This window comes from Thermobia domestica, chromosome 5 (genome assembly GCF_964235325.1).
Source record: "Thermobia domestica chromosome 5, izTheDome1.hap1.1, whole genome shotgun sequence".
Lineage (NCBI taxonomy): Eukaryota > Metazoa > Arthropoda > Insecta > Zygentoma > Lepismatidae > Thermobia > Thermobia domestica.
The window spans coordinates 1461284-1488324 of record NC_137458.1 but is presented as its reverse complement, the minus strand read 5'-3'; the positions used below and the strand labels follow the sequence as shown (position 1 = coordinate 1488324).

Genomic DNA, 27041 nt, shown 5'->3' with positions numbered 1-27041 from the left:
TTACTTGTATTCAGGACTTTATGAAGCTATTATCATCTTTAACTTAACACGATTAGTAAAATATAATCTATTCATTATGCCGTTAGTCATACACATTTAACTCTTGACAAATACTTTGTCACAAGTTCATATTAAAAACACTCAATACCAATTAAAACCCTGTTTTTTTTATTTCGTATTTCATGTTTACCATTTTCATTCCCAAATGCATTGTTTTGGTAAATGATTAAATTTTATAATAAAGATTATTAGTCATAATATCTTATGTCAGTAATTACCTCTCGCAGTTACTTATCAAATTTATCTAAACTGACCCTATAGTTAAATTTAAATCTAAAATACCATACTTCCGTCTCATGTTGGAGACGCTGGTTTGACTTACGCCATTTGTAATGATAACAGAAACAGGATTGTATTGTTTAACCACTACATGGTACAGGAAGTTTTTGGTTTGATTCCCGATAATTACTCAATGGTTCGAGTTCCAAAAATTTAGCTATGTTTTATTTTTTAAATCTTTGAGCATAACAATTACTCTATATTTACAAATATGAGTTTAAGTAGAAGAACTGGAACAAGAGTGATACTTAAACTACATATTTGCAGACTGACTGTTATGCTCAAAGATGTGAAAAGTATATCGAAGTACATATTTCATTTTGTATGTATTTTCAGGGATCAAAAGTATAATAATTAATCAGGAAAGATAATTTTGCAGCTTGCAAATATAAGTGGGGAAACTATATTCTTTATCTGTACAGTAATATTGATAGTGCAAAATGTTGTTCCGTCCGAAAATATAGAGCAAGTTTGCTAAGAAGACGAAGAGGCCTGATTGGCATTTTTCAATAAAGATATATAAAATAAGTCAGTTAAATATTGATCGTTAATTAAATAATTAATATTTTTCTGACCAGAGTATGTACTTCTTTATTAAATCAAAATAAATACTACAATGATTTACTGATATCTTCATCAGACGTTAATTGCCATATATATGCTCATATTAATGAAGGTAATACAAACATCATAGTTTTAAATTATTGGTATACAATTTTAAATATTGCTTTTTATAAAATTTTAATTTTTTAAATATGTAACAATAGGTATTGTTATAATTTACTGTTTCATTTTAAGATTTTATTATATCTGTTTACATATATATATATATATAATCACTATCATTATCATTTTTCTCTTTTCTTCTTCTTCTTCTTCTTCCCAAATATCAATTAAATTCGACGTTTCCTCTCCATTCTATGTTCCATAACGTAATTTTTCGTATCCGCGAATTTTTATTCTTCAATGCTTTCTATCCCATACTTCATTTATTTGAAGTCCATTTGTCCAAATCATTAATTTTTCTCTTTTTCTCCTCTTAATCCTTCGCGCTTCTTTCCATTTTCTGATTAATATCCTATTGTTTTTCTGTAGACTTTTCCAATCTATATCATGTCTTGTTTCTTTTACATGTTTATATATCGCGTTATTGTCTTTTTTGTCTTACGTCATCCTTATGTTGTTTTACTCTTTCTTTAAGTTTTTTCCTGTTTCTTCAATATATATCATATTCCATTTCTTACGTTTCACTTCATACAGTACTCTACCTTCTTCTTCTTTTTTTATGTTCTCATCCCTCATTTTCTTAATCCCTTCTAGGATTCTACTTCCTCCTTTTCTATATGTGTTCACACCTCCTTTTCTTAATAAGTTCTTTAGTATTTCTGTCTTTTCTCCAATACTCTCTATTCTATGCCATTTTCTCTTCTCCTTTTCCTTTGTCTCTTTTTCTCTGTCCTCTTTGATTCTACTTTTCTTTATATTCTGTATGTTATAACCATTTTTCTCTAGAAAATTGTGAAACTTTTCTATGTCTTCTTTCTTTTTCTCTTCTTCAGTACCTATTTCTTCTATTCTTTTCTCCATATGTCTTATGAAGATCTTTCTTTTGCTATTATTTACGTCACTTCTTTTATGATAGTAAATCCCTATCGCACTTCTTTGCTATACCATCTTGTATTCAGTTTTCCTTCTTTTCTTTCTATTGTCATATCAAAGTAATTTATCCTGTTGTTTATTTCTACTTCTGTTTGCAGTCTTATCCCTTTCTCTTCATCTTCTATGCTTTTTACAAACTTTTGTGGTTGTCTTCTTGTTTCTTTCCATATTCCTAAACAGTTATCCACGTATTTGCAATACAATATTAGGTTTTTTCCTGTTTCTTTCATCACCTTCTGTTCCCATCATTAATAGCCAAAAATTTGTTTAATTAATTAACTTAAATCTGACGATTTCAGTAGCTGGTAGCTTGGTACAATGTGATTTAAACATAAAACTTATATAATGAATTGAAAGGACAATATTACTTATTATAAGGATTGTAAAAATTCGTTTTTCAGTACTAGTTACGTTTGAGAATCATCACATTCTATGGAACAAACTAGTACGAATATAAGACAGGTAGGAGTAGAGTGTTTTCAATAATTTCTTGTGAATTTCGCGGATTTTTGGTCCTGTTAACACTGTAGCAAGAATAGCTACTTTTTTCGGGAGGGGGAGTTAGATAATTTGCTTGTACCTTTTAATTGAAGCATTATTACAGGCATTGTTTTCACTGTGTGTTTATTGAGTTCGTATTTTCTTTAAGTAGTAATTGAATGTATTTTCGCAGGTATTATCAGCAGTATTTGTAGTGTATAACCGTCAGAGAGGGTTACGCACTTCGGGTGTCCTTTTCCTATTCTGGCTTTTACTAGCCGTTTGCGGTGCTGTAACTTATAGAACGAAAATAATGGCTGCACTGGATCCAGTAAGTACACAGTTCTATTTTATTTATCATGAATAAATAGTTTTATATATTCAAACTGTTCGTATTTCGAGTGTATATTTGTGGAAAACTCTAATGTCCTGATGGAATATATGTTTCTTAATAATGTATTAATACCATCTGTTCTCAACTCTTGCTTATATAGATATGTTTTTGAGTACTCTGCAGTAAGTAATAGCAAGCATTGAAGTTATTTAGCATTTGTAATGAGTGTGCTTTTTCGCGGGGGTTCATCTTTATCGGATTTTTGTTTTCTTTTTTATTTTATGTTTCATGAATGAGTAAAAGCTTTAATTGAAATTTGGTTTGACAAGGATTTTAGTCACATAATTTATTCACCAAATACAATGGTTTTAGAAGCTTTATATCTTGTTTTTTGAGTTTTACGTCCCACGATTATTCCGGTTAGGCTAAAGGAGACTGTGATGATGAGAGATGAATGAAATGGTGGAATGAAGAAAGTGGGAGGAAACGGGAGAACCCCGAGAAAACACACGCACACGGTGCTTGTCCACCACAAAGTTCACTTGGCGAGAGCAGGGTTTGAACCCGGGACCCCAAGCACCAGACGCGAACGCTCTACCACTGAGCTACTGCGGCCCCCGGCTTTACATCTTGTTTCGCTTCAAAAGTATTGCACAGAAGGTCGTTTAATCCTTATTGTGGTGAATTGCAGGCGCCGCCAGTACTATATCGCAAACGTAAAACGCGAATGTAGACGGTTATCTACAAGCCAAGAGAGAATAAAGGTCTCTGCGATCATCATGCCTCCATAAATCCATCCCTTTGGTGGGAGAGGAAGGCTACGTATTAGCACTTTTCGACTTGGGCTATAGCCAGTGGCGTATTTACGATTTTGTTTCGGGAGGGGCTTTGCTAACTTTCGGGGGGGCTTTGCCTGAAAATATGAAAATTCTGCAAGATATTTCATATACTTTACTATAGTAAGTAAGATTTCGGGGGGGGCTTAAACCCAGAAGCCCCCCCCCTAAATACGCCACTGGCTATAGCTATGGACAACTTTAAAAGCAGTGAAAGTGCGAAGATTTCAATGGAAAAGGAGATACATGTGGCCATCCATCGTAATGTATATCGATCCTTTAAGGACACATCGCCTGGTCAAAAACCTCAGAAGCAGTAGCCAGCTCCGCAACGCACTTGAAACGTCATTGCTAAAGTTTGTTAATATGTGATCAGAGAAAATTCACCGCAACGTATAAAAGCAACACATGTCCGATGGTCATCAGCAACCATTAATCGGATCATCCAAGAGAATTTAAGTCTGAAAACGACGTACAAATGCCAGGTCCCATCTCCAACACTAACCAACATAGCCCAACAGAAAGTGACATGCAAACGTCTGTATGAGCGTTACCTAGCGGGTGAAATATGGCTTTATGTCATTACCCTAGATGAGGTGTGATCTGTTTGACTAAATCAAGCAAGTGCATGCGATTTACTACCGTCGTATCGATGCTAAGGAGCACACACAGTGGATTCGCCCGTGCAAGGAAAGTATCTGTAAATGGTTTAAGATAGTGACGAGTTTCTGTACCAAAGGGAAAGGTCCTATACACGGAGGGGCATCTACAGTCAATGCTGATTACTGTATACAGCGCATCCTAAAGCCTATATCCGACCAACATTCACCTGCTTTGTGTGGAAACGAGATCGAGAAAGTACACTTCCACAATACAAGGCCAGCAGTCACACTGCCAAAGCAACAGTAGTCTACATGGCTCGTATCGAACGGGAGGTATGTATGAAGGCTATCTCATTTAGATAGATCCCTATCAGGTCGCTGGATGTATAACCCATAAACTTTGCCTTTTGTTTATTAAAATGGAACTTTACAAAACGTCGATCCACAATACTTGAGAAGCTCAACGTTCCACTGTAATTGATTTTATAACAATATCAGTCAGGCACTTTCGCGAATGTTTTTTGTCAATAAAAGAGCTTGTATTTTGAAAATGTTTCTATATAGTAAGCCTACCTAATATACTATCACATTGTTTGCCAAACTCTTTTAATATTCACCAGTAACAATTCATATGTGAGTTCTTAACCTCTCTCTCTGTAATAACGTAACATTCGTCCGAACTAAACCTAACAACGTACGGTACAATGTAACTTAATTGTCTTTTCAAGTGTTCCATTGTTTCGACTCAAGCAAATATTCGTAAATCAGCAATGACCTTAACACATTCATTGCCACCGATGTAGTGACTTCCGATTATAGGTACCTCTGTTGTACTGGATTTACTAACGATTGTTTCCAGTCTTTCAAAATCTCTCCTCTCGTCACTGCCAGCAGCGTACTGACTACTGTACAGCGCCTAGTCATGAACTTTTGAGGATGCCAATGAATATATTAGCATGAAACGAGATCAATGAACGATTGATTTGTATTTTACGTCCTTTGTCAGCGACAAGGCTATATAGGGCGAGACCTATAGTTTAAAGTAGAATCTGAACACTGCTGTACGTTCGAATGTTATCCCACCAGGAGTCGAATTCGGGATCTTCTGCACCAAAGATACATGCGCTGGCCATTAGACTAGCAAGAAAGATTAGCTGTATACCAGAAGAACTGGGGGAGGCACTTAGGTCAAGTAAAATTTAGATCTTTCAGATGTTAGGAAATTTGTAAGTTCAATTGATTGACTGGGGCCGCGGTGACTCAGTGGTATAAAGTTCACCTGTAAGGCGGGGTCCCTAGTTCGATCTCAACTTCGGCCAAGTGGGATACACGGGGTTTTCCTTTCTCATTTCTTCCCCCATTTTCGTTCCACTGTCCTTGATGACTTTTAGGTGTGTGTACCATTTTTTTTTTGAGACTGCTTGATAAGTAGTTTTTATTTTATAACTCAAACATACTCATTATTGTGTAGCAGTTTCGTAAACATCTTTCTCTGTAGGTTTAAAATAAATTCTCATCTAACTTAGTTGGATTTCTCTTCGAACGAGGATGCTGCTTAATGTGTCACAAGGATATGTTGCCATTTAAAATAAACAAGTTGGATGGCGGATGACTACCTTAACCATGTCATAATGTCATAATAACCCTCCCACTAACATTGATCCCAATTGATTTCGGATCGACTACATTTACAGTTTCTCAAATATTGAGCCTGGTCCAGATTTTCAGCCACACCCTGTATAACTCCGAAACTATCCGCTTTTGAGCACATGTCCATATGAACCTTCTTTTTCTTATCTTGATCTGAGGAATCTGTGACACATTTTTGTAATACCTTGTATGTATATATTAATAAGCTTTTATTGTTTCAGGTAACACTGGAGCCAGTGTTTCCCTTTATTACATATATGGTGTACTATGCCTTAGTACTTGCAGCCTTGTTATTGAACTTCTTGTAATACCTTGTATGTATATATTAATAAGCTTTTATTGTTTCAGGTAACACTGGAGCCAGTGTTTCCCTTTATTACATATATGGTGTACTATGCCTTAGTACTTGCAGCCTTGTTATTGAACTTCTTGTAATACCTTGTATGTATATATTAATAAGCTTTTATTGTTTCAGGTAACACTGGAGCCAGTGTTTCCCTTTATTACATATATGGTGTACTATGCCTTAGTACTTGCAGCCTTGTTATTGAACTTCTTGTAATACCTTGTATGTATATATTAATAAGCTTTTATTGTTTCAGGTAACACTGGAGCCAGTGTTTCCCTTTATTACATATATGGTGTACTATGCCTTAGTACTTGCAGCCTTGTTATTGAACTTCTTGTAATACCTTGTATGTATATATTAATAAGCTTTTATTGTTTCAGGTAACACTGGAGCCAGTGTTTCCCTTTATTACATATATGGTGTACTATGCCTTAGTACTTGCAGCCTTGTTATTGAACTTCTTGTAATACCTTGTATGTATATATTAATAAGCTTTTATTGTTTCAGGTAACACTGGAGCCAGTGTTTCCCTTTATTACATATATGGTGTACTATGCCTTAGTACTTGCAGCCTTGTTATTGAACTTCTTGTAATACCTTGTATGTATATATTAATAAGCTTTTATTGTTTCAGATAACACTGGAGCCAGTGTTTCCCTTTATTACATATATGGTGTACTATGCCTTAGTACTTGCAGCCTTGTTATTGAACTTCTTCGCCGATTCAGCTCCTACATGGACAGAGTATGAACCTGTTAAAGTAAGTTTGTTTGTTTTCCTTTTGATTATCAGATTATTTCCCTTCTCACAATTTCATATATGTGTAACTCTCCAACAAAAAGTAAATAAATAAATAAATAAAAATAATAAATAAATCTTGGCTGAAAAAAATTATTTTGTATCTACCCAGAAATAAATAAATAAAAGAAAATGTAATTACGCATCTGACTTATGTATTGTATGACGTTCACCTTCCCCTGATTGAGGTATGCCCAAATGCATTGCAGGTTTAACCAGTCACAGACCTGTTTGGGCCCCCACAGAAGTGCGCCTGGCAACCCACAAAACATTCGTGCACTCCACTATCATGTGAGAACGCTGAACTCAAACGGGGTAATGTGTGAAATATTTCTTTGATTCTACGCAACGACCGAAAGAAAGAAAAAAAAAATAAATAAAAATAAATTTTGAAAAGGTTGTTATGTCTACTTTTGGGTTCCCCTCAAACGCTATCTGTACCGTTTCACTTTCAGTTGATCTTTCACTATAATTATTACAGACCGTTGTTACTGAATCTACCCTTGTACCATTTGAACGTAACTAAAATTCCCTAAACTACTGGGTTTCTCTGTATTTATTCGAAATGAAAATATTAAGTTTCATATTTTATCCATTTAATGGGTATCTCAAGAAAATTTTAATTAAAATAAACAAATAAAATAAAATTGTAATGTATACAGTTATGCTACATTTCTTTTGTTCAGCTGCACGCATGCTCACCTTCTCTATCTGTATTACAGTTACTATATTGAACGTTATTACATGCTCTTTACCACAAAATAAAAAAAAAATCATCTTTACAAAAGTTCGCTTTCAAATCTTAAAAAAAAATCCAAATTGTTACTACATCGTCCCGGTTACTTATTAGAATCATTATGAATCATAGCATTCAGTTTTATATTTTATATATATTGCAGGGAATTAAACATCCTGCCCCTTCAAGTTTTGTGTGTGCTATATTACTTATTTTGTCATAAATTATTCATTACAAATTATTCAAGCAGGAATATTCAACTGCTATCACAACATTCATTAAATTTGCACACATCAACATTACATTCTTACCCTAACTTAACCTAATCTTAACCTACGCACAAGTACATACATAAACAAAACACAAAATATCACACTATATAGCTATATATGCACATATTAAGTATAGGGACGTGCCAGAAAGCGAAAACGGATATCTTACCATAGTCTAATTTTCATCATTTTATATCTAAAATTAGCGTTAAAAAAATCTTTCAAGGTGAACAGCAAACTGATGTTTTTAAATAAAAGTATCGAAGACGGGATACGAACTTCGTACCATCAGTGACGTGGTGCAGCTGTACACACAATAAATTTTCCTTTCTTTCGAGAGTGTACAAAATATTACTACACTATAGATATTTTAGAACGCGTTACTACCGAATTCTCAAATTTTTCCTTGTATGAATCATTACGATACTACCTAATTAATTTGGTACAGGATTATATTAAGTAAATTTTGTTATGCAAGCCTAAAGAGATATCGAAATTTCTATGGATTTAGTTACCTTCTACATTACATACGAAAATAAGAGACTGTATGTTACGTACATTTTTGATAACCCCCCCTTTTCCAAAGAGAAACTGTTTGGCTTACATGTGAATGATCGAAAAGTAGCTCTGTAGGGAACGGGGTTCTTTACTCGCACATCGTGAAAATGGTAGCTATCACTAACATAACTTCTTGATCGTCAAACTGTACTGTAAAGTAATATGAATTTGGTTCACTAACCTGGTTTCCTGTTTACACTTTCCAAACCACTGTTATACTCACAAACTCGAACACAATATTTTAGAACAAATGTTACATCAAAAAACATTTTGGATTCCACTCCTCGGACATCGAACCTGGACAATCTGCAGGAAATTACTTTATTCCAGTATTCTGCCTCTACCCATAGTTTATTATCTAGGCATTTGGAGACGGGTATTCCTCTTTACGTATTCATTTTCTACGATTCGCTAAGTGCGAACAAAACCGTAGTTACAAAAAAATTTTATCCGAAGATACCAACTTCATCACAATAGCGTTACTGCGCCATGAAACCTTCAGCACCGAAACACCAACTTGCTATTTTGTCCTCGTTTCGCTCCGTCACTCGGTCCTTTGTGGTTTTTTTATGACCACTTTTAACATTCACCACTTTGGTTTTCTTTCGAAGTTAATTTTTCACTTAAAATCATCCAAAATCTTTTGTATTTCGCCGAAAATTATTCACACTAATAAAATCCGTACCATCCACTATGGATGCTACTCTTCAAGGCGTCTGTCTCACAAAGATGATTACGGGGATTGGCTGATAAATCTCGACAACAATAGGATGAACAAATCGTGATTTAAGATGAAAAATACCGACCAATTAACTTTTGACACCTGATAATTCTTCGTTTACGTCAGATGATGCATGTAGAAGAAAGTAATGTTCGATTTAAAGGACTTTTTAAGAATTTATGTTAAGATGGCCGAAAATATAGAAACCAGAAATTATTAAAAATTTACGTAGAAAATTATGAAACTTTTATAGATGACTCCTAACTTCAGAATTCGATAGGAAAATGTTCTGAAGACATGAAAAACACTAAAATATGAAGTTTTTACCACAAAAAATCATAAAACCCAAGAAAATATACAAAATGACACAAAAATTCAATATACTACACTTCTACGAACTAAACTAACCTAACCAAGACACCATTTTTCCTAATGACACGAAATACGACCAAAAAAAATAAGATTTTATACCATGAAATACATATCTATCTACAATATCTAAATTATTTATATATATAGGGTGTTCCAAATTTTCGTCACATGATACCTGTCATCTTGGGAGGTATCATATGAATATTTAAACAGTGTTAAATTGGAACATTGATGTAATAGAGAGGGTGTAGATAAGCAATTAAAGTTCTGTTTCGTAATCTGGAAGTCATGATCTCGCAATTCATGGCCAATTATCCTAGCATGTTTCCATGCTTTTACCTCGATTCCACTTTATGTATTTTGTGACTCTTTCTTTATTGTTTTCTTCCAATATTTCGACCTCCATTGATTCTAACAGGTCTTCTTCGTGGGACTTATTTTCTGAAAAGGAAACTCCAACTCCTCCTTTTAATTTCTTCATATTTAGAACAAAATAGAAAACTTCTGACTCGCCTGTATTAAGAAGAAAAATTTAGGAATGATAAAAAAACTGGATCAAAAGATTACGATCTTAGTTTTTGGATCAGGGTTTACAAAATTTTTGAATGGTCCCTAAATCGAGTTATCGTATTTTCTACAGAATAAGCACATCACACTGAGTTAAGTGATAGTTTGGGTTTGGCTACACTATATGTAGTTCTCCAGATATAAGGGCTTCAAGACAATTTTTCATTGCAATATATTGGATCTTTTGATTCAATAAGCTATGTGCTATAACTGATATTCTATGTTTAAATCTGCTCTTCACAAGTTCTTAGTAGATAAGTGTTGCTACTCGGTAAATGAGTTTTTTGAAGACAATGTATAAATGTATTTTGTTAATTATGTTATGAATGTGTAAACTTATGAAAGTCATGGTTATGTATATATTTCTCTATTTGCAAGTTTTTTATAGCATATATTTAATTATTTTGTAACTTTGACAATTGTATGCGTACTCGAGAATACTCTCGGGGCCGCGGTGGCTCAGTGGTAGAGCGTTCACCTCTGGTGCTTGGGGTCCCGGGTTCGATCCTAGCCTCCGCCAAGTGAACTTTGTGGTGGACAAACACCGTGTGCGTGGGTTTTCTCGGGGTACTCCCGTTTCCTCCCACTTTCTTCATTTCACTCATTATCACCGTCTCCTTTAGCCTAACTGGCATAACCGTGGGACGTAAAACTCAAAGATTTTTCGAAAATACTCTCATTTGTATGCAAAACAGGCAAATAAATAAATAAATAAATATGTGATTGCAAAGCAGTTCGAGTTTTCTTCTAGGGTAGGCACGGTGACTCAGTGGCGCGAGGGGTTCTTTGTTCGATTCAAGACCATGTGAGTTTGTACAGTAATGGACAACATCCTATCTGTGCGTTTTGATCTTTCGTTTGTTTCCACATTCTCATTCCATAAATTCAATTCATAAGTATTCACTTTCATTAATGACCAGTCTCCTCAGCCTACTGGCCATAACCTGGAATGTTAAATTGGAAATTTCAGTTTTTTAAATGAACTGTATGCTTGAGTGGACCTTACAACAATCGATTACTTCATGTGTGTAGTATGTAATTCCGAACAGTATTATCCTGAATGTACATAGACTCCAGATGGTAACCTGAATTTCTGAATACTTAGTAAGTTGATTGTAACATGGAAAAATAAGACCGAGTATGATTTATAAATACATTTAAATAATTTCTGAAATATTGTCCTTTACAGAATCCATGTCCTGAGCAATCAGCGTCTTTCCCATCTCTAGTTCTGTTCTCGTGGTTTGATAGTTTAGCATGGAAGGGCTTTCGAAAGCCTCTGGAAACGAAGGATCTGTGGAATATGAATCCAGAGGACACGTCGAAAGAAGTAGTGTGTGCGTTTGATAAATACTGGCAAAAGTCACTGAGAAAAAGTGAAAAGTAAGTGTGTTCATTGCGTAAGCTATCTTTAAATCATAATATATTTGGTACGCATATTTTTTTTTTTTTACTTTTGATACCCAAAGAAAAACAATTTCCAATTATATTTTTTGAGCTTTCAGTTGATAATGTGGAAGTTGAGAAGGGTTTCTTTTAGTTTCAATATGATTGAAATGGTTATTTTAAGGGGGAGTATTTTTTTTTTCAAGAATGGAGTATCTAATGATCCTTGTAATCCCTATTTGAAATTTGGCACCTGAACTCTTTATTAAAAATGATTGAAAACATGTGTTAGCGTTTTAGAGAATTTCGCTTTTAAGGGTTGAAGAGGAGCAATTTCTATAATATAATTTCTGATTTTGTGTAAGGATACGGCTGAATCGTTTGAAATGAATTTGTGAACATAGCATATTATCCGTAATCTTTATTCTTACCTTGCGAAAGACTAACATATCAGCTAGTTACATATTAAAGCATCGCATGCATGCATTTAATATGTCATTATTGAATACTGAATTTAAGGGAACAAAAGAAAAAGAAGACAGGAAGAATGGTTGTTGTTAGAATAAAGAAATTTCTGGAACAAATGCAGTGAGGTTGTGAAATGTTCCTTGATCAAAACGTCACAAGATTAGGATAAATAATTAAAAAAAAAAAAAAAAAAAAAAAAACTTCTTCCCTGGGTAGATATAGTTTATTTTATTAATATAGAAACATATTCATATTCATATTTATTTGCCTGTTCATAGTTTCCAATGTGAGGATATTCCCTAATTAAGTTTTTCAGGTGTCACAAATGGCAACATTCTCTATATATATCAGTAAGATAATTTTCAACAGATCAGGCCCGTATCTTGTGCGCTTCTATGCTCCAAATAATTTACCCCCCTTCCTGAAAACGACCAACATTAGAGTTGAATTTATAGTTTTTGGGATCACTGAGATGAAAAGTGGACCTGGGGGGACTGTCCCCCCCAATAATCTGACTTAAAAAGTGCTTTTTGGGATAAGTGTTATTATTTCTGTCTGACTGCCAGAAAGGAATGTAAGATGAAATTGATTTCTCTTGGGTTTTCCATTTTTTTAAAGAATCGTATTCTGAAGTATTTCAAACTGAATTTCGTGCTGTAGTGCGTTTAGTAGTTTCATCAATATGTATTAATTCCACTTCCACTACTTGGGTACAAATTCCAATAAATGCAAGAGGAGAATATGCCCCTCTCCTCATGCTGGAAAGTTGTCTCAGCTGTAGGTACGGGCACAAATTCCGGGGAAATGGGGAGACGTCCTCCCCCCCCAACATTGGAACTGGTGGCTCTCCCAATAATCCCATTTAAAAAGTGCTTTTTGCAGATGAGTGTGATGATTTGTATTCGGCTGCCACAAAGGAAAGTGAGATGAAATTGGTTTCTCTTGGCTTTTACATTTTTAATGAAAATGAAGGCGTGCGACTGTGCGTGACGTAACCTGATATGAAATCTTATCTCCTCCTCTCCCCTAGGCCCTAGCACACGAAGAGTATATAGGCTATCCAATGTCAGTAGAACCCATCTTTTCAGTAAATGCGCATTTCATCTATTTGTAGTATCAGCTAGGCATCTACTCATGTTTCGTAAGCTAACTAACTCTATAGCTTATGGAACCCGAAGGTTCAATGCCGCGTTCACAAAAGCTCTCCACTGACTTCTATCCTTAGCCAACTGGACCCAGTTTCTACTTTGTATTGCTATTTTTGCGAGATCCATCTTAATATTGTCTTCCTATCTGCGCTTAGGTCTTCTTCATGGTCGTTTTCCGATTGGTCTTACCGCTAACACTTTGAAAGCGTTCCTACTTTCTTCTATCCTGGCTATATGTCCTTCCCACCTAAGCCTCCTAGACTTGATGACCCTAACAATGTTTGGTAAGCCGTATAATTCATCTAGTTCCTTGTTATGAAGTTTCCGCCATTCCATATTCCCGTTCCTAGTGGGCCCGAATATTCGTCTGAGCATCTTGTTCTCAAATACTTTCAGTCTATATTCTTCCCTCAGAGTAAGCGACCATGTTTCGGAACCATACAGAACAATAGGTATGATTATATATATTTTATGCTTCAAATTCCACGACAGAATTGGCGACGACAAGAGATTTTGAACTGAATAATAACACGAATTCCCTGTTTTTAGTCGACATTTAATTTCTTCATGAATATGATTTTCGTCTGTTAATATTGAAAATGAAATGAAATCTTTGAGTTTTACGTCCCACGATTATGCCGGTTAGGCTAAAGGAGACGGTGATGATGAGTAATGAATGAAATGGTGGAATGAAGAAAGTGGGAGGAAACGGCAGAACCCCGGGAAAACCCACGCACACGGTGTTAATATTGATCCTAGATATTTGAAAGTATGCACTTTATCAAAAATATTATTTAATATTTTAGCGCATTCATAATTTGCCGTATTACGGTCCCGATGCACTTCCATATATTTAGTTTTCTCTGCATTTACTTCTAAACCCTTGTCCCTGCAAGCGTTAAATAAGACCTCTGCATTTCTATTGTTCTCCTATCATCCCCTATTAAATTTACACCATCAGCGTACGCATAACCTGGTGAGCACCGTTCAGCTCTAGGCCCTGGTTGCAATCTTTGATTTTCCTTATAGCGTATTCCAGGACAATGTTGAATAATAATGGCGACAATGTTTCTCCTTGTTTCAGGCCATTCTCGACGTGAAAGCTCGTAGACAAAAATTTTCCTACACGAACTTTACTTTGGGATCCATTTAAACATGCCTTAATTGATCTAATTAGTTTTCTCGGTATTCCAAGTTCTGTAAGAACGTTGTATAATATTTCTCTCCTAACCGAGTCGTACGCCTTTCTGAAATCAATAAATAGTTGATACACCGGGGTATTGTATTCCCACTTTTTTTCGAGTATTTGGCGAATGGTAAATATTTGGTCGATAGTTGATCGATTAAGTGTAAATCCGCATTGATAATCTCCAATAATTTCATCTGGGTATGGGATCAATCTTGCTAATAGAATATTTGATAGGATTTTATAGGATGTTGACAAAAGAGATGCCTCGATAATTATTAGTAAGTTTTGTCGCCTTTCTTATGGATTGGAACAATGATTGATTCTTTCCACTCTTGTGGCAATTCTTCCTTGTTGTAGATAAGGAGAATGAGTTTGTGTATATTGTTCCACAATTTTTTGCCTCTGGATAAAATTAACTCAGCCGGAATTTCGTTTACCCGGAGATTTGTGTTTCTTTAATTACTTTATAGCGATTTCTACTTCTATTCGGTTGGGTTCTGGAATATACGGTTCTGCGGTGTGTATCTCCCTTTCTCCACGCACATTAGTTTTTGGCTGCGTGTTAAGCAAATCGTCAAAGAAATCTTTCCATCTATTTAAAATGCTATCTGTATCAGTGAGAACTGTTCCATCAGCTTTCTTTAACATAAGCACGAGGTTGATAGCCTTTCTTAAATTCGTTGATCCCTTTATACATGTCCCGAATGTTTGTATTTTTACTATTATCTTCAAGTTCCTAAATTTCAGCTTTCAAAAAATCGCGCTCCTTTGTTCTAAAACTTTTGGAAATTTCCCGCCTGATGTCTATGAAATTTTGTGTAGTTATTCGGATTTTGTAGCCAACGTAATTTTGCCTGGTTTCTCTTCTCTGCTAGTTCGAACCATGGTTTGTTCCTACGTATTTCCGCGTGTCCCAATTTTTTTTTCAGAGAGGATCCTTCGTAAGCAAAGGAAAGAATTCAATTGCTGGAGTATTTTTCTCCATAATCTTAAGGTTACATCTATTAACTAAAGAGTATATGACATGCGTCAGATTTCTGTAACGATTTCTGTAATGTTATTGAGATTATCATCATTTTGCTCAAAGAGTATTGTTGCGTCATACATGATTGATGTTCTTTCTTCATAGTTTTGAGGAAGTCATTGTTTATATTATTATATTATTATAAAACAATTTTAACGTGGATCTTTGTGGATGCCAAATTATAAACATACCAATTATAAGTATGCATGTATTCAGATTTCAGAATGTGTTCACGGCAGTGATTTGTAATACTGATATGTACTACTTCATCTACATCGCCTAATATATAATATACTCTACAACAGTTGATCAGATTAATCTACCGTAATATGAGTTTCGTCTCCCTTCTCTAGAATAAGCCTCAAATGTGCCCACCTCCCAATGTTGAAGACAACCAATGGCGTATTTAGGATTTTGTTTCGAGGGGCTGTGCCCAAAACAGGGAAGGAAGTGGGCAATTGCCCACCTGAGTTTAAGAATTAAATATATTTTAATTTATGCATAAATTGAAGTTATAATGACAAGAATTGCAGTCCGATAAATCCTATATGGTATGATACATAAATTTACGAGTGGATCTAACCCTTTATTTTATTCATACAAGAAAAAGGAAGCATCCTCTTGGCCTTCCTAATTTCCCCGGGCTAATTATTCCCCCGTTTTGATTTTCTTTAATTCAAACATTTCCTTCTTTTAAAAATAACTAAACGATATAATTTTTCCTTTGTTATAATAACTCAAGTCCTATCATGTTGATATCCGCGCAAGTTGGTGTGGAATACCAGTTTCGCTTATCAACTCCTCTTAGTTTTAGTGTTACTGATGACGGCCGACTTGAGTCACAACTGACAACGGTCGATAAAGTATGATAGCCGAAATGAAAGAAAGTAACGTCAAGAAAAAGAAACAGAAAAGTAGAAAGAACGAAAGAAAGAACAAAAAGACGTAGTTCTTACATGGAATGAAATTTGACAAATACATTATTTCTGAACAAAGAGCATAAGAAAATGGATAGTCAATGACATTCTTAGAAATGGTAAGAAGAACTATTGTTGTACGTGGAATGTGAAAAACTAACAAATTTATTTCGGGGTGAGCTTGAGCCCGATAGCCTCCTAAATGCGCCACTGAAGACAATTTTGCTCCCCTGAACCTTCAGAACATTGTTTTTCAGCTTACATAAATGTTTTGAACATCGCCATCGCTTACCCGTTCCCCCCAATGTTGAAGACAGATTTGCGCCGATTGAACTAGATGTCAATAATCTATATATTTTTTTAAAAAAAACATTTTTACATGATCATGTTTAGGCATATTGAACACTATTCTAATATTTTTTTCTGTATTCGGAATGTACTAGCACTTACTCTTGAATTCCCCCAAGATATAACACCATAGTTTATTATTGAAGAAACCCTACTGTAGTATAAGGACATGACATGACAGTTTTTTTGCACAAACTACCTTGTAGCTTACGGAATGCAAAGCACAGTGAACTGAGTTTAGTATTAATGTATTCAACATGAGTATTCCACGTTAAATTTTCATTAACATATACCCCTAGAAATTTAACAGATTTCGGTTGACATAATTCTTCAGAGTCTATGCTTATCGGTATAAGTTCATTTCTTTGGCCCGGGTATCGAAATTTAATGATTTTAGCTTTTCCTAAATTCACACTTAATTTATTTCTGTTTAGCCAATTAATCATTTTTGTTAACTTCTTTGTAATGAGCCTTCCTGCTTTACCTACTGAGTCTCCACTGACAAGAACATTTATATCAACAGCATATAATGTTGATTTGACACAGCCTAAATTGTTAACTAAATCATTAATGTATATAGCAAACAAAAAGGGATCTAGTATTGACCCTTGGGGTACTCCTTTTATTATTTTCAGTATTGGTAGTTATTGGTATTAGTATATCTTATAATATTTTATTTTAATACATAAATAAGCCTGAGAGAGTCAGATTTTACTCCTTGCCTGCCCTCAGGAAAATACCACAGTACCCATCATTGAAAATTCAGTCGTCGCAAATTTTAAGTGGTAAAAACTTTCAAAAGAAAATTTCAAATTTGTTTCCAAACAAGAAATTAATGACTATTTATTGATAGTTTGTGCACTATATGTGATCGTATAGTTAATGAATGAGTGTGTTTGTGTAAAAATTGAAACATAATCTCATTTTCTGAGAAATTGAATGAATAATTATTATTTTCAGTGTTGCAAGTACAAAGGCATCTTTCAGGAAAACATCCGGCAGTGTGGATTTCGCTGAAGGCAAACTAAAAAAGAAGCATCGAGCCTCAGTTCTTCCAGCCATTTGTAAAGCTTTTGGACCAACCTTCCTCTTCGGCACCGTATTGAAATTTGTGCAAGATATTTTAATGTTCGTTAGTCCTCAGCTTTTAAGGTGAGACTGAGATAAAGTTTTCTCTTATATATAGTATTTGTGGGAGAAGTAGAGTTTCCGTACTTATTATTCATAGCATCGTAACTTACCTTCTCTCTCTCTCTCTCTCTCTTTTTTTTTTTTTTTACATTTTTTAAAGATCTTTTTCTGTGATTGATAATTAGGCCTTACTATACTTTCGAAATTGTTGAGGAAAAACTTTTTCTTCCTTTAGTCAAATATAGTATTTATTTGTTTATTAAAAATTATTTTGAAAAACGGTCGTTGTAAGTGACAACTTGATACGAACCTAAGACACACGATCTTATATGAACGCAGAACGTTCATACTTTTAGTATTAATTTGTACGTGTGTTTTTACATTCTCCTTGTTTAACTCTAATAAATGAGCACTGAGTTTGCTCAGTTGTTTGACAATTTTATATTTTATTTCGTGTATTTATTTACTTTGGAAGTTTACTAGATAAATTCTACACAATTTGTAATAACTACGTATTTGAACCTTATCTATTGTCGTATTTTTCATCTTATATAGGAACTGATAACTTTGAACTTTATCAATTGTCATATTTTTCATCTTATATGGAAACTGATAACTTTGAATTTTATCAATTGTCATATTTTTCATCTTATAGGGGAACCGATAACTTTGAACTATATCAGTTGTCATATTTTTCATCTTATAGGGAAACTGATAACTTCGAACTTTATCAATTGTCATATTTTTCATCTTATATAGGAACTGATAACTTTGAACTTTATCAATTGTCATATTTTTCATCTTATATGGAAACTGATAACTTTGAATTTTATCAATTGTCATATTTTTCATCTTATAGGGGAACCGATAACTTTGAACTATATCAGTTGTCATATTTTTCATCTTATAGGGAAACTGATAACTTCGAACTTTATCAATTGTCATATTTTTCATCTTATATAGGAACTGATAACTTTGAACTTTATCAATTGTCATATTTTTCATCTTATATGGAAACTGATAACTTTGAATTTTATCAATTGTCATATTTTTCATCTTATAGGGGAACCGATAACTTTGAACTATATCAGTTGTCATATTTTTCATCTTATAGGGAAACTGATAACTTCGAACTTTATCAATTGTCATATTTTTCATCTTATATGGAAACTGATAACTTTGAATTTTATCAATTGTCATATTTTTCATCTTATATGGAAACTGATAACTTTGAATTTTATCAATTGTCATATTTTTCATCTTATATGGAAACTGATAACTTTGAACTATATCAGTTGTCATATTTTTCATCTTATAGGGAAACTGATAACTTCGAACTTTATCAGTTGTCATATTTTTCATCTTATATGGAAACTGATAACTTTGAATTTTATCAATTGTCATATTTTTCATCTTATATGGAAACTGATAACTTTGAATTTTATCAATTGTCATATTTTTCATCTCATATGGAAACTGATAACTTTGAATTTTATCAATTGTCATATTTTTCATCTTATAGCGGAACCGATAACTTTGAACTATATCAGTTGTCATATTTTTCATCTTATAGGGAAACTGATAACTTCGAACTTTATCAATTGTCATATTTTTCATCTTATATAGGAACTGATAACTTTGAACTTTATCAATTGTCATATTTTTCATCTTATATAGGAACTGATAACTTTGAACTTTATCAATTGTCATATTTTTCACCTTATAGGGAAACTGATAACTTTAAACTTTATCAATAGTCATTTTTTCATCTTATAGGGGAACTGATAACGGAATAATCACATTTTATTGTTGGAAGATGAATAATGAAAGATACTAAGTGATGTTACATGACGAAACAAATTTAATTGCTAAATATACTTGAAATGTAATAATAATGAAAGTCACCTGAAGCATCCGTTTTAAAAAAATATAAACACCTATAAATTTTCCAAATCTTTAGTTTTTTAAATTAAAAAATGTACATTACTTGAATAACTACATTCTTCCTACATTGCTTGAAGAAAGTAAAATTGATAAAGAATTTCTTTCTAAACTTTCTTGTTTTAAAGCGTGAATTGTCTTCCCATTACCGGTATCTAAATTTATAAATGAACATTGATAAATAATTCATCTATGCACTAAAAATAGATCTCGTCCCACTAAGCAGTAGATATTTTTCGATGCATTTAATCTTGCAAAATAATTTTATGGCTTCAATTGTCGTTGTTTCACAAACGACGGTAATCGATTTCATACACATTGTCCAGGAAAAAAAAAAATGATGTAGAACGACTTTAGTTTTTTAATCAGATGCTTGAAGTGAGTATCAAATTTTTATCATCATTATTACTATTATTTAGTATGCATTCTGTTGTATCATCAAGTAATATTTGAAGTTTATTATGTCTGGAATGTGTTATCCTAATTGTTTCTCTTGAGTAATAAATATATTCAGTTACGGTATGTTATAGAATATATGATTGCCTTAGGACAGTGATGGGCAAACTTTTTTAGGAGAGGGCCAAAGAAAATTAAAAAGTACTTTAGGTGGGCAATATAATGCATGAAAAACAAAAATCGTACATTTTACAAAGTTCTTGCAATACGTAGTATGCCCTATTAAAGTTCGAAGTTCTTCATAATCTGGTTCGAACTGGAAAGCGCTAATTCTGAGAACTGAAGTTTAATATTCATTTGTACGTATGTTTCAAATAAATTTACAACTCTTCAGAAGTAACCACGTTCTTCTTTTCATTACTTACTTGTTAGATTATTTTCGTCAAGTCTTCAGATTAGGAATTATTTCGCGGGTCGGATAGAACCTTTCAAGGGGCACTTTTGGACCGCGTGTGTAGTTTGATTATCACTGCCGTAAGAGGCCATTAATTGTTGCATATTTGAACGGTAAGCATGGATTCTGTTCTTAGTGAAGCACGGTGTCTAGTGTTATATGGTTGAAGAGGTGGTTAGATTAAAAAGTAGAAAGCCAATACAGTGGCATTGGAAGCCGATGCACTGACCATACATTACCTAGTTGAATACACGCCATCTGACCAGATGCTAACTGGTGATTGTAAATGGAGTTGAGTTAAATGTATTGAATAATTGTGTTTCATCTTCAGGTTGTTGATAGCGTTCGTGGAGGGGAAGGAGGAGCTGTGGAAAGGCTACTTTTATGCGGTGCTGATGGTCCTAACAGCAGCAATCCAAACACTAATCCTGTCACAGTATTTCAAGAGAATGCTTGTGGTTGGTCTGAGAGTCCGTACGGCACTTATATCAGCGATATATCGAAAGGTAAATCTGTTTCTTAATAGTGTTCCATTCAGGTCTTATATGTAGACGGTTCAGTACTACTTACTGCAAGTACCAAGAGTCACTTCGATCCCGTCCCTGAATTCAGTAGTGTGCCATAGAGGAGTGAGCGGGGCAACGGTCCCGGGCGCCGAAGTAAGAGGGCACAGAATTCGGTAGGATAAAAGAAAAGATAAATATAAAATGGAAGAAAGAAAGTAATAAAAACTGCTCAAAATTAATGAAAAGCAGGGTTTATTTTTGAAAATTTTCTTACGTTTCGCGCCAAACATGGTGGCGCTTCGCGGCTGGTCTGTAGACCTCACTCATATGTACGGGGGCACCGTCGTATACTCTTGCCCCGGGCGCTGGTTTTCCACGGCACGGCACTGCATAAACTGGTGATAAACAATATAGTACCCAAGAGCTTTCGTGAAGTTCCCCCATTTTTCTTTTAATTATTTGATTATCATTCACTTGTATCTATTACCTGTTCCTGTTGTTCGACAGAAGTGTTAAAAAATTCTTGTGATTTCGTTACCAGTACATCGTTCCAACATACATCTCTAAAAACCTTATCGTATGCTTCATTCGCTAAACTGAGGCAAATGTCGTAGAAAGAGTATCAATAAGGGACATACCTAAACATGTAACATAATTGTTAATTTTCAGATATGAACATTTTGTATTAATTGTAACATGGAATAATGAAATACTAGCCTTTGAACTCTACTTAAACACCCGTTTAAAAATGAGAAAAAATATAAGATTACAGTGAATCAAGGAATACGTTTTAAATTGAGATTTTTTTCAACTTTATTTTTAAGCAGAAAATAGAATACTAAAAGGTTCTTACAGAAAAAAAAATTATAGTTTAGGTCTAACAGTTTTATTGAAGTGGGAGTGAGTGCACACTTGATTTTTAAAAAATCAGTGTAATTTCATTGGTTAATGGGCCTTGAAGATTAAAGCATATAATACAGTAATTTCTCATATGTTATTTCGGCAATTCGAGTCCGGGTAACATTTAGACCATGATTAAAACAAGTTGCTCAGGACTGAGATAGTTGGTTTATCGTCTTCGAATTATTTTATCAAAGACGTAAACATGATACATTGTGTGTCGCCGAACATGATCAATCCTTCAAGTAATTCATTGAAGCAATAATTTCCCAGTTGTGTTTTTCAGTCAATGAAGCATAAAGTGTGTGTGTGTATGGTTTTCGTAAGGATTGAAAAATTAACCATATGTGAGTCCACGAACAAATGAAAAAAATCCTTAACAGTCACGTACTATAAAGGAAGACAAGCATCCGTCGAATCGAAAAGTGTACGATTAAATCAATAAATCGGGTGGTTAAATGGAGTTTAAGGTTGGTATTTCATTGTTAATCCAGTTGCAAATGCTCCAAGAGCATTGCCAAAACAAACTTAAAAAGAATTAATTTTTCTTAACTTTTACAGGCTTTATACCAATTGTTCTATATACTTTATTATTATAATCATTAAACTATTCTTGTAATATATCTATCCATTTATAATTTCCTTGAGTACTAAATTTTTTCCACATGTTTTGTTTAAGAGTTCTGTAAAAACGATGTTTTACGAAGGCACATGCTTAAAATTGAAAAATTCGCAAATACAATTCCAATTCATAAAATTGAAAAATCATCTTTCTATGACTTACGGCTCCCGAGATATAGCTCCATAAATCTTCCGAAATTTAACTTTTTGGCCAATATCTGGGGAACAGTGGTCAGTGGCCATCGGTTACTTTTTGCTACCAAAATGTTCAACATCTTCTTAGGCATTGATCAATATCAATGTGATCTCTCTATGACTTACGGTTCTCGAGATATGGCTTCTTAAACCTCCCGAAATCGGAACTTTTTTGACCAATATCTCGGGAACGGTAAGAGTGATGCGAAAAATCCTATCACTTTTTTCAAATAGTTTTTGACACTATATCGAATGGAGGGCTCAAAATTGAAAAATTCGAAAATAACAGACATACACAGATACATAGAGAATTGAGTAGAGAACTTTTTAAGTTTGTTTATATGCATCCTTAGTTTACCCAGTAATATGAAATAGTTGCATTCCACGAAATGATAAACATCAAACTCAGACTGGATTTATATAATTATTAAACTTTCTTGCTAAATTACTGATTAGGTTTTACACTATTTTAAGGAGAAAAAGTTCGAACTTAAGACCATGAAATATGTTCGATATTGTTGCTATGTGCATGATGTATTACTCTACAGTATATTAAAATATTCAATAGAAAGTGTTTATTGCATGAATTAAATGGCTGACTTCAACTTATATCTTAAGTTGTGAGTATAGAAGATTTCTATAAATATTCTTAATTTCCTTAGATTAGGCAATACTTTGTTTTATCCTTTTATTTATTTGTTGGTAAGCTGATCGAAGAAACAGCCAATTCGAGAAGTTTATGATTTACTGATTAAGAATTCGTACACGTAGCAATCATAATTGTGGAATACACACGTGCAAATTGTGCAGATGAAAGGTACATGAACATCTTGTCTCTGCTTCAATTATTGGCGAATATCGATGAAATTCATAAATTTAAAAAATGCATGACTGGTCCGAGAATCGAATCTGGGTCTCCGGCGTACTACTACGCTACCCAGTTCGCTCCCGGATCAGTCACACATTTTTATTTATTTATTTATTTCATTTTCCACCGTAAGAACTTTGCGTTCATAGCTTTGTCAAGAGATATATCCTTACAATTAATAATACAAATATTATAAAAATAATATATAATAATACAAAATAATATATATAATAATAATGGAAAATACACCGTATATACGTAACAATAAAACTAAACTAAAAGTGTACTTTTTGAAAAATATAAATTGTATCTTGTTTTATCTATTTCCACATCAAGTAAATCTTAATATTAACATTACAAAGAAAGATCAGACTGAAGATATTCATCTAAACTACAGAAAAGATGTTTATGTAACAAAAACTTGAGGCGCCTTTTAAACTGCAAGTTTGGCATTTGTTTGACACAATTTGGCGATTTATTATATAATTTCATTCTTATGTGGTGTAATGAATTTAGAGTTTTTGTTAGACGGAAATTTTGTATATGAATACGATTAATTGTTCTTGTGTTGTATTGCTGTAGGTCTAAATTGAGTTGGAAGTTTCTTTTATTCATATGTATGAACGACGTTGTTTCGAGAATGTATATACACGGCAATGGTGATATTTTAAGTTTCAGAAACAGTGGTCTATTTGGAGTATGAAACGGAACTGATAACATTATTCGTAATACTTTCTTCTGCATTGTAAATACTTTTATCGCATGACAGGTATTATAACAGAAAATGATTCTGTACAATTGACTGGATCAAGCCGAAATATTTTTTTTTTCTATGTTTCCATAGTTAGAATCTTACTAAGTTTTCGTATAAGATAGACTCTCACGCTTAGTTTCCTCTACAAGTCATGTTCATCCCAGATTAACTTAGAGTCTAATTTTAATCCTAAACATTTAGAAGTGTCAGATACCCGCATAAGTTTCCCAGTATATATAAGTATTTGATGTATATTTAGAGAGTTTAGTTTTCCTGCATTGAAATTCATTATTGCTTTTTTCGCTGTGTTTAAGTTAAGTTACTTGCTTTTACCCATTCTGTAAGTTTATCTGTCATGTTCTTAAATATGTACCCCTCAGAGCAAGGCTTATTTGGGATTTCAACTAAAATGTTAGTATCATCAGCAAAAAGAATGCTTTTGTTGGGAACTTTCTCCTTTGTAGTGTTTATTTTCGTCCTTTTTCATACATTTTGCATACATTACAATGCATCTAAAGTGAATACGTTATTTATAGGTGAGTACAAAGTAAATAAACAACAATTCTTTTTTTTTTTTTATAACGAAACTGGGCCCAATGGTAGGTGGTCAATGTCCCTCGTCTCATAATAGGTGTACTAAAGTAAATGTTAAATGCTTTAAGTGTCAAATTACCTACAAATAGTCAGTGTTGCATCAAGAATGCAATTCATCTATGCAATTTTTCTAAAGAGGAAACTTTCAACGGTAAAAAATGAAATCTTAAGTTTTACGTTCCACGCTTATGCTGCTAAGACTAAAGGAGACATGAAGCTACCTGTTAAAGCCGACATTCTGGATTCGATCACGTACCCGTAGCATCTAAGGTGTGTTTCAACTTTATATGGAAAAGAATACTATGCAAGCTTATTCGCTCCATGAAGTAAACCTACATTATATAAAATAAACTGAAGTTTATATAATTTGTGGATACATCAAGCCACTGTAGGTAATAAAATCACACATCGCTGTTTTCTTTTTTCTAATAGAAGAATTAAGAGAGAGAGAGAGAGAGAGAGAGAGAGAGAGAGAGAGAGCAGAAGTATTTTGAGAACATGTTTTCTTCAGCTGAGATATTAGGATAACATTAAAACCTAACTAAAAGAACAGCTTGTAATTCTCAATTTTATCAAGACAATTCTCTTTGTTACTTTTTTCCTTTCTTTGGGCCATAGTGGCTCAGTGGTAGAGCATTCACCTCTGGTGTATGGGATCTTTGGTTCGATCCCAGTACGCGCCAAGTGAGCTTTGTGGTGGACAAACAGCGTGTGCGTGAGTTTTCTCGGGGTTCTTCCGTTTCCTCCCACTTTCTTCATTCCACCATTTCATTCATTTCTCATCATCACCGTCTCCTTTAGCCTAGTCGGCATAACCATGGGACGTAAAGCTTAAAGATGTCATTTCATTTTTTTTTTAGCCATAATTCAGAATGGAAGAAAAGACCGTAATTTTTGAATTAGGCGTAATTCCACTCTTTCCGTAATCCCCCTCCCTTTCTCTCCTCTTGTTGCCTGATGAAGCAATATACGAAATATTTTGGTCTATTTTCACTTAATTGGGGGCAGCTGTGGCTCAGTGTTAGAGCGCTCATCTTTGGCGCGTGGGGTTTGATCTCAGCTCCAGCCAAGTGAACTTTGTGGTGGACAAATACCGTGTGTGTTGGTTTTCTCGGGGTATTTCCGTTTTCTCCCACTTTCGTCAACTCATTATTTTCATCCATTTGGTCATGGCAGTCCTACTTAGCCTCATTACAGGACGTTAATGTAAATATATATAAAGTCGCTTAATTGTATCATGTTAAACTTTCCTTCTTTCTTCCTGGAAAATAAGGAAACTCTCTTGTTTTCCATATCCACCTCAAAATTCATTTGTTTCAACTCTTTCTACAGAATATTTTTTCCCCCTAGGCATTACGTATGTCTTGTGCAGCCCGAAGAGAGTCTACAGTTGGTGAAATTGTGAACTTAATGTCAGTGGACGCTCAGAAATTCATGGAGTTGACTGGAAGTCTGAACTTGATTTGGTCTGCACCGTTGCAGATTATATTGGCATTATACTTTCTCTGGGATACATTGGGTACGGTATTTCGTATACTTTTACTTATTTTACAGAATTTGTGAGTACTTAATTTTAAATAACATCGTGCTTTTGTTTGTGTTTTATCACACGTAGTATATTTCGATCCATATAATTGGTATACAGTTGTTACATATATTGTATCGAAAATTGCTTGAGTATTTGGTATTTGTCTTTCCCTTTCCTTTTCTTGTGTTAATTCAAAGCATAGTTTAGCCCGGTGAAAGGCAAACTATCTTAGGAGAGGGTCAAAGAAGAAAGAAAAAATCTAATATATAGAGAATGTAAATCATATCTGACAACTGTAATGCTTAATTGAGGATTGTCCTCATTTGTAAGCTATGAACAGGCAAATAAATATGAATATGAATATGAATAAGGAACACATATAAAGAAATATTTATTAAAC

At 33.9% G+C, this 27041-nt stretch overlaps 1 protein-coding gene across 2 annotated transcripts in view; it reads left to right on the top strand.

The window, feature by feature from the left end:
- Positions 1 to 27041, top strand: part of LOC145685683 (multidrug resistance-associated protein 1-like) — a 139795-nt gene that overhangs the window by 23908 nt on the left and 88846 nt on the right. For both annotated transcript variants that reach the window (XM_081758092.1, XM_081758093.1), the window contains exons 5-10: positions 2672 to 2809; positions 6884 to 7009; positions 11463 to 11656; positions 17714 to 17905; positions 21007 to 21181; positions 26464 to 26632. In XM_081758092.1, coding sequence (XP_081614218.1) covers positions 2672 to 2809; positions 6884 to 7009; positions 11463 to 11656; positions 17714 to 17905; positions 21007 to 21181; positions 26464 to 26632 — 994 coding nt within the window. The remainder of the gene's footprint in view (positions 1 to 2671; positions 2810 to 6883; positions 7010 to 11462; positions 11657 to 17713; positions 17906 to 21006; positions 21182 to 26463; positions 26633 to 27041) is intronic.